Raw genomic sequence first — 14,520 nt, 5'->3', positions numbered from 1 at the left:
GCACTGGAATGTGGGGAATGGGAGGGAAGAGGCCTATGAATTGCTGACTGAAGGGCTATAAACACTGAGGACAGTGGAGACCGGTTCCTCTGCAATATGTCAATGTTATTGCACTTACACACTGAAATATTGTGATCTATGTAAATTAGTGTCTTCTTAATAATTTGAGGATATAAATTTTACAGAGCGTGATAAACGGTCAAACCTGAGACGACCTGTTGATGTGCCATCATTTGTGTTAAGGTACGTACACACTGTGCGATATTTGTGAACGATATCGTTCATTTTTATACAGTGAACGATCAACAATGCGCGTTCCCGCATGGAAGATAACGATATCTATGGTCTGTACATGCAGGCCAACTTGGACGATTTCATCACGATTTGCATGTTCAGAGATGTGGCAGGATGACATCACTGTAAGAGATCGATCATAGATATCCATCGGTGTGTACACCCAATATCGTATGTCCTGCACTACAGAAAGTTCAAGGGAAATCGTTCAGCGATATCGTTGGTTGTGCAGATCGTACCGTGTGTTCCCAGCTTGTAGTAAAACATGCACCTGATACAAAATCATTAATTGATGGTTTACAAATATTTGGTAAAACATTTTCAATATAAAAAAATCGCCATCATTGTTGGCATACACCATTGACAAGACATCTGTTACCACTAAACTGCAGATGGAAATTGCCGTTCTTTGTCTCCCTAACACTAGGGCGCGGGTTTGTGACAGGCAGGGTTCGCAAAATACGCGCTACAGGAAACTTGGGACCCAGTTTTTAAAACTGATCGGGTCCCGGAGGACGCGCTGGCGCTGTGTGTACCTCAATAGCCAATGAGTGTGCAGCAGCGTCCCCTCAGCAATTCACCACAGGGCGCCATGCCCCCAGCCATTCTCCAAACTGCGCCGTCCTCCCAGACAATTACAGTGCAGCAGCTCCACCCCAGCCAATCACCAAGCGGCACCTTCCCCCCCCAGCAAATCGCCATGCATTGGCGTCCCCCCAACCATTCACGAGGCACCGCCGCCCCAGCCAATCGCCGTGCAGCGGCTCCCCCATGCGGCACTGTCCCTCCAGCCAATCACCATGCAGCGGCGTCCCCCAGCCAATCACGAGGCGCCGCCCTCCCAGCCAATCGCTGTGCAGCTGCTCCCCCCAGCCAATCACTACGCGGCACTGTCTCCCCAGCCAATCGCGGTGCAGCGGCGTCCCCCAACCATTCACCACGCAGCGCTGTCACCCCCAGCCAATCACTGTGCAGCGGGTCCCAAGCCCGATTGGGCGATTTGGCTGCAGCAGCGATGTCGTCGGTGTCAGGACACTCTAGCAGCCGGCACTCCTTCAGCCAGCTGTGGCACTCCTTCAGCCAGCTGCAGGAGGTGGACAACGCTTGGGGCAGAAGGGACCTGCAGGCGGACAACAGTGACCCAGCCAAGGGTTTCCAGCAGAAGCAAAAGAGGTAACCACTGCCCCAAGTTTTAGCTACCCTAACCCCCTCTCTATCCCCAGCACTGCCCCTAACCCCCTCCTTGCCCCCCCAGTACTGCCCTAGCTGCTATCTACCCTGCCCCACCCCAAGTACTGCCTGCCCCTAACCTCTTTCTTGGCCCCCGTGCTGCCCCCGCTGCCATCTACACTTGCCCCCTCCCTACACCCAGTGCTGCCCCTGCTCCTACCCTGACCCCCACCTACCCCCAGCACTGCCCCTAACACCCTCCTTGCCCCCCAGTACTGCCCTAGTTGTCTACCCTTACCACTCCCTACACGCAGTATTGCTTACCCCTAACCTCTTCCTTGCCCCCAGTATTGCTCTAGCTGCTAACAGCTCTTTTCCCCTATATGCCTCCCATACTGCCCCTGCTGCTATCTACACTTGCCCCCTCTCTACCCCCAGTGCTGCCCCAGCTGCTGTCCTGACCCAGCTCTGCCCCTAACCCCCTCCTTGTCTCCCCCCAGTACTGCCTTAGCTGTTATCTACCCTGGCCCCCTCCCTATACCCAGCACTGCCTGTCCCTAAGCTCCTCCTTGCCCGCAGTACTGCCCCAGCTTCTATCTACCCTCGCCCCCTCCTTACCCCAAGTACTGCTTGCCGCTAACCACCACCGTACCCCCCCAAGTACTGCGCCAGCTGCTATCTACCATTGCCCCTCACACAACGCATCAACTGTCTGCACTTACCTCTCCCTACCCCCAGCTGTGCCTGCCCCTACTCCCCTATAGCTGCAGCTCTACACCAATATCTCCCTGCCTTTACCCCCAGCTCTACCCTAACTGCTATATACCCCCCAGCACAGTCCCAACTGGTGCCTGCCCTCAACTCCCATAATATGTAACGGGACTCAGAAACAGTGGTGTGGGACCCCAAATTTTTAAAGTGTCCCTGGGACCCACAATTTTTTCCGCTCACCGTGATCACTGCAGAGGTGGCTTGCAGTTTTTTCGACAGATTATAAACGCCCAACGCGTTTCATCGGTCAACGCGTTTCATCAGTAACCACTCCAGGGGGTGAAGCAGTAGTGGTCAGCGTGAACCGACTTCGATTTCTTATAAAAACACCATATGATAATGGCCCGGTCACTGTTGTCCTAATTCAATAGAACTTGATACGGCTTCCAGCTCTTTGTAACCGTATATTAGTGCATACACCATGCGATATAATGGATTTTAAACCAGTGTAGGTGATAAGTAATCCCAAGTGTAACCAGCTCCAATGTGTTCAGTTCAACAACCAGTGTGTGTGTGACAGAGTTTTGGACTGTGACAGAGCTACACAAATATTTGCCAGCCCTGATGGTTGAGCCCCCTCGCTGTGCCGCTATCTGCAGGAAGCAGCGGCGGGCCCTAGTACATGCACTGTCACTTTGGTTACGAATATGCAGCTCAAATAGTGATCACAATGTTTACATCTTTAGTTCCCCAGCTAACTCTGTGACCTGCGCTGCCCATTACAGCTGCTGCACTGCAAACATCAGGGAAGTGAGTTTCTCTTCCATAAATAGATTTATAAATGTTGTGCGAATAAAGGTTTCAGAGCAGTGCTCTCCTCAGACCCTCTTTCATTGTGTTATGGGACTGACGTTCATGTACAAGCTATCAGCTGATCTATAGCCGTGCTAGAGAAGTGTGTTTTGTCCTGCTTCAGCAGTGTAATTTTGATGTGCACAGCACGGTCATTACCAGTTACCCCTTGTGGCACCATATAAATGAAGGCTATTAAAAGTGTCTGTATCAGTCAGCACTTATGTATCCTGTTGTCTGTTTCATCGCCTTGTACCGTACTATGGAGGTGATCTTTATCTGTAATAGCATGACTTAAAAATGTAATTATATATTTTTTTTTATATTTAGTGAAATATTTTAGCCCATAATTCATAATTTCACAAATAGAATTTTAAAGTTCAAATGTTAATGTATAATCCGATTTTAGTTCATTCTGTCTCCTCTGGACGCGATATAACAGGGGCAGAAACAGCAACTTTTTTTTTTTTTTTTTTTTAAATAATAGCTCTATATTTTTGTTTTCTTATTTTGCTAAAATGTTTTTTTTTTTTTCTTTTTTTGTTTGTTTTTTTTCCTTCCTCCTCAGTAATACCACTTTCAGACAGAAAAATCCCTAAAACCTGGGTTTTTCCCGTATCGTTCAACCAGGGAAGGACCCGGGAATTTGCTCCTAACCCCCTTTTACACAGCACATAATTCCCGGGAAATTCCTGGGTCGACCCCTTTCACACAGAACCCAGATTATCCCTGCAATATACAGTGTGTCATAAATAAATGGACTGCTTTATGGCACACAGAGATGAGGTCATGAAAAGTGCTGCCCATGCACCGCCATCTCAGCCAATAAGCGCTGCTTACTATGCCTGGAGTAGAAAAACCCGGGTCGGCACCTTTCAGACAGCCGCCAACCCATGTAAGACCCGGGAATAACCCTGGTAAATACCTGGGTCGAAGTACCAGGGATCAGGTCCCGTGCTGATCCTTTTAGACAGAAAAAAAACCCGGGTCGACCCGGCAAGAGCCGGAAAATTACCGGTTCTTTTCTCTGTCTGAAAGGGGTATAAATATACTATATATCTAATTTTTCACCAGCCGGAAAAATAGCAGCAAAAATCCATTACATACAAAATCCACTTCCTCCTGCTTATTTTTACTGGCAGCCAATGTGAGCATCATCTTCCTACTCTGTATGTTTGTTTATATGTGAAATTCAAGGTTAGGGTGCCAAGACTCTTCATGCAAACCCCATCTTCTCCTGACTGTGCTGCCATCTGCTGTTTGTAAAGCGTATTGCACGAGGCAGTAGACACCCTCTGCTGTAGTATTAGTTGAATGAGTAACTTCTGTTTATTGTCATACTTCACAGTATGTGAGTCACAGTGAAGCACCGTTTGTCATAAGGGTGTGGCGGGCGATTTTGCGGGTGTTGGTCCAAGTCTTGTGGTCAATTAATTGATAAGACGGGAGACATTTAGTTTTCATATTTGAACAGTCTATTGGACTAAATAGTTGTATTTTAATAGAAGTTGTTGTGCAAAGCTAAAAATTCAGATTTAAATCAGTCTTGGGGGCATATGTATCAAAGCTTGATGTGAGATAAAATTGTGAAATCTATATCACCAACCAATCAGCTCCAAGCTATCATTTCTTAAACACCGCCTCCAAAATGTAAGTAAGAAGATGATTGGTTGGTGATGTATATCTCACAATTTTATCTCACATCAAGCTTTGATAGATATGCCTCTTAGTGGCCTGTTTGTGATTGTTTTTGCATGAATGCCCTGAAAATGAACATTCTTTATAGCCGCATATCGAGGCGAGTTAGGAATGATGTTTTTATGGCCTTTATGTAAATATTGCGGAAAGCACAAATCCTGCTATGGTCATTGTGATCAGCTCCAGCCTGGATGCTCCAATGTAGTCGGCCAACAGAGGCAAGCTCCAAGAAATTAAAATTTTTGGAGATTGTTACCTAGACCCAGTAACGCTGTAGATATGGGGGGGGGGGGTGCTGCTGTGAGCACTGGTGGCCATAAAACAGGAGCTATCGCCAATATCTGCTTTCAATCATTGTTACATAATGGCATACCTGCTGGCTTGCTGCTGAGGGTGCAGCCAGGTCGGCTCAGGAGTGGGGCTTGTTGCAGTGTAGGCGGGCTGGTGGGCATGATGACGTGTTTGCGTCATTGTGGCATCACCCCTGCTACACAAGGCTACGATTACCGGCATTGTAAAGAGTATGGCAGGGCCACGATGACACATTCAGCGCAAACCGTGTCACACACCATCCCGTACCGCCTACTTCACACGTGAAGTTGGTGGATGCGGGCGTGTGGCGGGGTATACAATCGGGAAGCCGGCTGCCTTCATACCGACAGCCGGCTTCCCGACTGTCATATCCCGGCGAGGGTGAAATGCCAGGCGTCTAGATGTAGACGCCTGACATTTCCCCGATGCCGGGAGACCGGCGCCTGGCATCCCGATCGAAGGGATGCCGGGCGCCGCGAGCGGACAGCCGTTGGGGGAGAGGGTTAGGTTTAGGGCACCCAGGGGGTGACTTAGGGTTAGGCACCCCCAGGGGGGACTTAGGGTTAGGCAGCGGGGAAGGGGGGGTTAGGGTTAGGCACTTGGGGGGGAGGTTAGGCACCCCTAAGGAGGGTTAGGTTAGTTTATACTTACCTTAGCGACGATCGGGATTTCCAGCGCTGTCGGGCTTCCGCTGCCGGGCTCTGCTCATCTGTCGGCCAGGCGCTGCCGGGAATCGAACCATGCGGCCGGCGGTATTTCATACCGAATCCTGTGGCGGCCGGTTCCGGGAGTGTTGTTCGCTCTTCCGAACGGATGGGAGCCCCACCTGATTTTTGGAAACCTCCCAGCCGTTCCGGGAGAGTAAGTAAGTACAAATAGGGATACACTTTATTTCTGCCTGAAACATGCTGAAACAGTAAGTAGAAGAACATTGTGTTTGAAGAAAATGAAAATATTTAATATTGGCAAGGAAAATACTTCTGTCAGCTGGTCAATTTTTTTATTTATTTTTTTCACCACATTTGCTCTAAAGCTATAGGGGCACCGACACCTAATGATGGGTGTCGGGATTTCAACGCCCATCATTAGACCCCTGCCGGGATTAGACAGTCGGTAAGCCGGCGTTTGGCATTACAACTGTCGGCTTCCTGACTGCATCCCGATTAAATTAGCCGTGGGTTGAGCCGTTCTGGCTATTTTTGCGTGTACAGTGCCCGGAGCTATTCCACTGCAGCCCTGAGGCAGCAAGCTAACGCTCATTTCTGCTCATAGCTCCAGTATAGATACGGTCCTCGGTGTCTGGCCACTACAGGCGTGATCCACCCAGCCATGTATTACATGCAGAAGAAGCCACACCCACTTTGTGATAGGACACACCCCCTGGTGGTCGAAAATATCAGACTGCCCCACAAAAAATTCCAACTGAAATGTGTATTTATGGGTAATGGTCTCTCCATAAATGTTAGCTGTTTTTGTTTTGCAGCTCTTTGAACGTTTCTGGGAAATTAAAATGATCTGTTTCTCCAGATGAACTTTTTAAGGAGATGATTTGTCCCTTTATTCAGTTTTTATAGAGCTGTCAATTAACCTAAACTGAACGGATTCTGGTATTTGCTGCCAGTCGCCAGTTTATCTCACAATGGGTATTTAATATATTCCAAAGTGACGCACTGACATAGACCGTGTAGTTATTTCCAAATCTCTTGAACTTTCCATTTCTATTCCCTTTGCTATAATTTAAATTAATTATTTTGCTGTTTAATTTCCAATACAATCACTTAAACCGGGGGTCTTCAACCTTGGCCCTCCAGCTGCTGTGGAACTACACATCCCAGCATGCACTGCCACCTTTTTGATATAACAGCATGCTAAAACTATGGCAGTGCATGCTGGGATGTGTAGTTCCACAGCAGCTGGAGGGCCGAGGTTGAAGACCCCTGACTTTAACTATAACAACCTTGCCTGCAGCCAGCCACTGATCAATGACTCTGGCTTTTTTTTTTTTTTTTGTACTAGTTTTATTTGTAGTATATTGCAGGCTTGCAGCTGACAATTAGGATCAACTCTGGGACAAATGCATATGGATAAATATAAAACCACGAAACCGGTGGCTGGTGCGTGCAGTACATCTCCTACACCGCACTAGCAAACTGCTGGCACAGCTCCCTATGTTTATTATTGCCGTCTGCGCTGTTCACACCTTAGTCTAGGCGTTTGCGTTCACCCACTGCATGTTCTGTCCCATTTTCTTCCTAAATTGCTGCCGTAGAGGCTGCATGAGCAAGACAAGTCTCCTCTTTTACTGCCAAGTGTTAGGATTCCAGCTGTCCAGAGCCCTCCAACTTGCTCCCCCCCCCCCCCCCCCCTGCCTCATCCCATCGTCACAGTGTCAGAAATAACCTGGGCTGAGACGTTCGCTCTCGTGCATCCACACTGCAGACCCCAGGCTGAGATCACCATGTCCGGACTCCTGTGCAGAAAACGCAGGAAGGAGGCGAGCGAGAAGACAGGTTTGGACTTTTTGTGTTTGTGGTTCCTGGCTTTGATTGGGGGCCGGAATTGAGGTCCTGGCTGCTGCTCTTGCTGGGAATAACGCAGACGTTTAGCGGTCCCGTGTCATTGTCCGCACCGCTACAAGCAATGCTGGTGCCTGTATTGATTATCTTGTGATGACTGGTTAAATCTGGCGCTGACATTTCTGATTTTAGTAGGTGAAGGTTGTTGCATCATTGCTGTCCGTTCCCATGTCATTCTGTGGTAATTTTTTTATTTTTCAGGCCTAATGCTACCAGCAAATACTGTATACATGGTGTAATCATTTCACTCCAGGACCTGTCATTGCATAAAACTATATTTTCACAGAGTAACTTTCATTCCTCTTACTGGCTGGGAACGTTCTCGGTGTTATAAATACAATGTTTTTACACTTACAATGAAACGTGTCTTCTGCTATCTTACTGTGTTTTTTTGTTTTCCCCCTCACCTTTTGTCGCGCAGTGACTGATCTCCAGGAAGAGGGCAAAAATGCTATCAACGCCCCCATGTCCCCCACCCCCATTGACATTCACCCGGAGGACACCTTGCTCGGTACGTGACGCAGTATGGACCCCCCTTTTACGTGTACAGTCCCTTAACTCGTCATCACATTTAAAGGGACCCTAACCCTATATTTTCTCTTTGTGTATGTCTAATGTAGATCATTGGAAGACATGACTGTATAGAAATATTCCTCATTTAGACCTTTGCCTAGTTTCTATGATGGTGCTTGCAGAACTCGCCTTATGCTAACAATCTTATGGATGTGTGATGATTCTCACTATATAGTAACACAAATAGCCTAATGGTAATAACAGAGAGATAATTGGGGGTCTGGGTCTGGAAATGTATACAAAAATATGGTGGAAAGTTACCGGTAATAACCCTCAGAGTTTGCTTTAACCTGGGGAGTGACGTAACTTTAGACATTGGGCCTGATTCACTACGGAACGCAATTCTGCTAATACGCACACAGCGCAGTTGCTAATATCAGCGATGCTATTTAAATGTTTGCATTCACATTGTGATCGCAGCCTGACATAAGGACGCCCACTTCCCCTTACATCCGTATACTAGGGCAACATGGCGAAACAGTCGGTAACATCGGACCCATATGCACACCTGCACAAGCCTTGACCGTACTCAGAAATTGCTATCAGCCACGCACGCCATCAGGGCTATGGCTGCTTATGGCCACGTAGTGGATAATTTATGCACGCCCCTTTAACGACGCTCAAACGCACTGGCACGCCTGCGTTCACCCAACCATCCACCCCCGTTACCACCCACAAACGGCACTTCCTGTAAATCACTCTGCTCTGGGTCTGCGTAGCCTCTGCAACCGCAGTTCCGAACGCAATTGCTAGTTCGCGTCCTGCGATGCATGCACCGTACGCAACAATCGACTGCGTGAGTATAAGCAACTGCGTTCTTTGCTGACTCAGGTCCTATGTCTGGAACATATATTCCCCTGTTCGGGGCACAACTAAGCACAGATGTTGTGGGGTTAGTGTCCCTTTCATGTATTTTTCTTACAATACTACACTGTTTATTCAGTTGCTGTGGGTCACTTCGGTGTCACCCTGCTTAGATGACTCGTGTTGCAGTAATGATCAATGTCTTGTGCATCATTTGTGTTGCAGAATATACTTCTTAGTTCAAGCATGAAGCACCCAGGGAAAGACGGGGGTGTAAACATTAGGGTGTCTACGGGACTGACTCTGGGAACCCCTGCACTAACATAGTGTTCACTCTAGCTCCGGCGCGAGGCAGGGCGCCGGAGCTAGAGAGGGCAAGCGCGTCCGAGAAGGGGGCGTGGTCACCGAAAAGGGGGCGTGTCTATAAGACGCGTGCCCTTTTCGTCACTCTTGGGGGCGTGCCCGGCACTTACGGACATGCCGGGCAGCCCCCAAGCCCTGCAGACAGGGAGAATAGATACCGGGCGCATGCGCCCAGCGTCTATTCTCCGGCGGTGACCGGGTCACCGCAGATTTCTTCACCCGCGGGACACTGCGACCCGCGGGTGAAGACAGTTCCCGCAGGCTGTTAGGGCAGGGTGCTTTTTGCCCTCCTTCTGGAGGGCAGGGCGCTTTTTGCCTTCCAGAAAGAGGGCAGGGCACCGCACCCCGCTAAAACAGCCTAGCGGGAACGCTACTAACACATACTGTACATACACACATAGGCCCCCATACATGGTGCGATTCAAAGTTGGTAAGACGAGTTGTACGATTGCCCTTGAAATTCTTCCCTGGAAATTTTTCACAAGATGCAGTGAAATGGTGTAGGATTGATCATTACGATCATAGGATAAGATGCATTAAAGTGTATCACATCGTACAAGATCGGTTGAGATCTCTCTGCAAAACCATCTGATCTGCGATCCAACTAGACGGCGGGGACACTCATCGGAATTGCAGAACACACAAAATACAATAATTTTCAAACGATTGGTCTGTCCAACCTGTCGTAACTGGCCATATCGTGTAAAAATTCGTCCCGTGTATGGGCACCTTTACACTTTTGAATTGATGCAGGTTGCAGATGCTAAAATAACTATCCCTGTCCCCTACATATCCCTGCTAATTGTGGCATTATAGCGTGAGGGGGTGTGGCCTAATGACGCAAGGTGCCACCCGCTTGCGGCGTACTGCCCCGATTTGCAAGGCTATGAAGATAGCACGGCTTGTAATTTGGGGGGAGGGGGGGGTAAGGATTGCTTCATCAGGGGGGCTTTTGGGTACTCCTCTGTGGACAACAGTGTTCACCGATATGTTGTGTTGACTGTGCGACGCATGAACAGCAATGCCTCTTGTAGATATATCGTACATGGATGACCGACCAACTGTTTATGCCGGCCACAGGAACCGCCGACAATGACATCACTACCGGTTTCTGTGGCCTGACCTGTCGGCCGGTAAGTGTGCATGCACACCTGTCTACGCACTAAGTCAACCAGGTGTATACCCGGCACAACTGCCAAGGTATATAAAAAGCTAATATTAAAATAGGATGTTTCCAACTATGTGCCTTTTTGCATAAATGGTATGGTACCCATAGAAATATCCTTTGTATTTCCTTTTACAGTCTAATTATCCCTAACTGTGTCATTGTATGAAACGCACAGATATACAATCTATTCTGTCTGAACTCCAGGGTTATGACTTCTGTGTCACTTGATGTTGACGAATAATTTCCAGAGACATTGTGGACTAGTATCCTTCCTGTATATCCATTAATCTCATTATTGCCACCGAGAGGTGAACAGCAGCTGACGCCATGTCTCTAACTGGTTCCCTGTTTTCTGACCGCACAGAGGAGAACGAGGAACGTACGATGATAGACCCCATCTCCAAAGAAGACCCCAAATTTAAGGAACTTGTAAAGGTAAAGAAAACAACTAGCTCGGACCTGTTATACAGCAGTACGGTCACGATTTACTAACATAGGGCCTGATTCAGAGCCGCACGTAAGCAGCCGCTCGTTCGCTCCGAGCGATGTTTGCCCAACTGCGCATGCGTACGGATCGTTATACACATGCGCGAACCAGTCAGTGCGGTCGAAATTCATGTGCTCGCAAAAGAGCGAATGCCTGATAATTTGAGTGACAGAAAGAGGCGTATGTGGGTGGTAACAGGGGAAGGTGCTTGAAATCGGGGAGTGGAGATTCGAACGCAGGCGTGCTTAAAGGTCAAAACGGGCGTTTTATGGGTGTGCATAATTAAAACAGCAGCGTCATTGACCACGTCACTTGGTTATTTTATAGCCAGAACTGCTCGCAAAATTGTGGTAGCAAAAACCAACCACAAGAATAGCGAGCAGTTCATACCCTGGTCGATGTACTCGATTAATCTAATAAATAGCGGACATAACGTAGGATGCCAGCGGCCAGGGGGCGTAGTTTCCCAAAAAACGACCGCAAGTTTTGTTTGCTCGATCAGACCTAGAGGCGTGAACAGACCGCAAAGAGCGAACGGTTCATTTGAATAGCCACCCCTATTTTCTGGACGAGCGAGCGCTAATTGCGTCCGGCTCTGAATCAGGCCCTTATTCTTCTTTGGTTAACCAAATGAAACGCGGCTATTTCCAGGTGTAATCTAATCTGCAGCCTGTTGATGGGAGGGTTCCCCTGCTTGTAGCACCTCAGATTCTGAGCTTTTCAATGACTTTTTCACAAAAGTCCATGTAAATAAAACCTTCCCCATTTATTTATGCTTTTCTTTTTTTTTGTCTCCCATGACAAGTTTCCTGTCCCCTTGTGATTATCACGTTGCAGGGTGTTCTTGGTAGATAAGATCCAATATCATTCGGTTTTGTTGGTTTTAGAGAACGAGATGAACTTTTTTCTGAATAGAAAGCACAATCCAGAACTCTGAAGAATACCAGACATTAGTCATGTGATGCACGCAGGCGTCACATACAATGTATTCGCGTGACATGCTGGAGCTAAAGTAAAGTTACTTTGCAGTGTGTGTGATCTTCATAAGATGGTGACTAGGGGGGGGGTCTAGGTACTAAGGGGTCTATTTACTAAGCAGTGTTAGGAGACAGAGTGAAAAGTGATAAGGTGCCAGCCAATCAGCTCCCAACTGTCATTTTTCAAACACAGCCTGTGAGATGACAGCTAGGAGCTGATTGGGTGGCACCCTATCACTTTTCACTCTGTCTCCTAACACTCAGGGCCGGATTAAGGTCTGCGGGGGCCCCTGGGCATCAAACTTTTGGTGGCCTCTATCAGTGCCAGCCTATGGGCCACTGAGGTAGAACCATAGACACTCACCTTGGGACCAGGCACTCCAGGCTCTCTTTTCAAGATCCCTGACCCAGCCGCCACCAAACTGTCTATAACCCCGCTATCTGCGCCGGGCCTGCTCCCCCATCACTCTCCCTCCCAGATGTCACACTCCCGACGTGCAGGGGAGAGAGGGGGAGGGATCTGCTGCCGCCACGGCCGCTGGAGAAAGAGACTAGTGCCTGCACTGGTGGCTGGCCGCACACAGGCTCTGCAGGGCTGGGCGAACAACGCTGCCCACGGACCCGCGGTGCATGGCTGGTCTATTTGGAATGCTCGCGACAAGCTCCACCTCGCCGCAGCTGGATTCGCGCGTGCGCGGTTCTTATTTCAGATGGGGCTTGGGGATCCGCGGAATTGGGAGGCTCTGAGGGGCAGAGGGAGACTTGTTGGTGAAACTGGTGTATCCAGCAGAATGCGGGGAGTGTTGGCAAGTATGTGGGGGCCCCCTGTGTGTGAGGGCCAGGGGCGACCGCCCCTGTCGCCCTGCCTGTAATCCGGCCCTGCTAACACTGCTTAGTAAATAGACCCCTAAGTGTCAGGTCTCTTGTATCCAAACAAAGAAGGTGTACATGAGTCTGCCACAGATGTGGGAATATTAAATCACAAATAGGCTGGAATAATAATAATCCTTTAGATGTTGATAGAATAAATTGAAACAGCACATGAGAGAAATCCCTTGGTACTCGCTGCAATACAGTCTCCTAATCACACTCCGGTCTGAGGTATTTGCATAGTGATTCCAGCATGTGTTTCTATTTATTCTACCAACATCTAAAGAATTATTATTCCAGCCTATTTGTGACTTCATATTCCCACATCTGTGGAAGACTCATGTACACCTCACTTCTTTGTTTGGATACAAGAGACCTGACACTTTAGTTTCTATTTGAGACGGTTACTATTACCATGCAAGTCAGTAACCAACAACATTGAGCCTGTATTTTGCATATGCTCTACGGTACTAGTAACTTACTAGTCTATATGCTCTTAAGTTTTATTGATTGTCATGTGTTAGTACTCATCTACTCCCGGGAGTTTATAGCTAAATATGTGTATTATTCAATAAATGTATTTATATTCAATTTTTTTGTTGATCCAGTGTTCATTATGTTATAAGCGCCTTTGCAGTATATCCCGGTCTTAGATGGAGCAACATGTTACAGGTTGAGTCTCCCATATCCAAATATTCCGAAATACGGAATATTCCGAAATACGGAATATTTTTAGCATGACTCAGATAATGAAACCTTTGATTTTTGATGGTTCAATGTACACAAACTTTGTCTAAGGCACAAATTAGTAAAAATATTGTATAAAATTACCTTCAGGCTGTGTGTATAAGGTGTATGTGAAACATAAAAGAATTTAATTTCTGTACACAGACTTTGCTTGAGCCACAAAATTATTGAAAATATTGTATAAAATTATCTGCAGGCTGTGTGTGTATAAGGTGTGTATATAACACATAAATGCATTCTGTGTGTATATTGGAGTCCCATTCCCAAGATATTTCATTATAATATGCAATTATTCCAAAATACGGAATATTCCGTTATCCAAAATACCCCTGGTCCCAAGCATTTTGGATATGGGAGACTCAACCTGTACTTACAATTTTATTAGTACATTGCTGGGATTGTGCTGAAAGTAAAATCTGTTTACTTTTAAAATTGGGGGATTTTTAGTCTGAAAGAAAGATCGCTGTCTGTTCCCATTCGTTTGAATAGGCACATATTCTTAAAGGAGGCAGAAAGACTATTGGAACTGCAACGCCTATAGAAATGAATGAGGAAGGCTCAGCCAATCACAAGCCACGCTTCCCGGCGGGTCACTTGTGATTGATTGAGCAGGCACTGACCTCCAATGAAAGCAATAACAGCTTGTGGCACCGCAAAAACTATTATGGGTCTAGTTACTAAGCAGTGTTAGGAAGCTGAGTGAAAAGTGATACGGTGCCAGCAAATCAGCTCCCAACTGTCCTCTCACAGGCTGTGTTTGAAAAATGACAGTTGGGAGCAGATTGGCTGGCACCTTATCACTTTCTTATCACTTTTCACTCTGTCTCCTAACACTGCTTAGTAAATAGACCCCTTATTGTGGAAACGGTCCAGTGTACCCTACCAGATACTGCATGCTGAGTCCGTGTATAGAAGCGG

General features: G+C 47.5%; 1 protein-coding gene across 2 annotated transcripts in view; it reads left to right on the top strand.

Annotated features, from left to right (window-relative positions):
* PARVB (parvin beta) overlaps positions 1-14,520 on the top strand; it is a 52,495-nt gene that overhangs the window by 10,356 nt on the left and 27,619 nt on the right. The window contains exons 1-3 of one of the 2 annotated variants that reach the window (XM_088478311.1): positions 7,443-7,547; positions 8,035-8,124; positions 10,886-10,956. In XM_088478311.1, the coding sequence (XP_088334437.1) occupies positions 7,496-7,547; positions 8,035-8,124; positions 10,886-10,956 (213 nt within the window). In that variant the 5' untranslated portion in view covers positions 7,443-7,495. Of the gene's footprint in view, positions 1-7,442; positions 7,548-8,034; positions 8,125-10,885; positions 10,957-14,520 lie in introns of those variants that run through there. The other variant, XM_088478310.1, reaches the window with a different exon arrangement.

This window comes from Taudactylus pleione, unplaced genomic scaffold (assembly GCF_031769625.1).
Source record: "Taudactylus pleione unplaced genomic scaffold, aTauple2 ptg000212l, whole genome shotgun sequence".
Lineage (NCBI taxonomy): Eukaryota > Metazoa > Chordata > Amphibia > Anura > Myobatrachidae > Taudactylus > Taudactylus pleione.
This window is presented reverse-complemented; position numbering and strand designations above follow the sequence as displayed.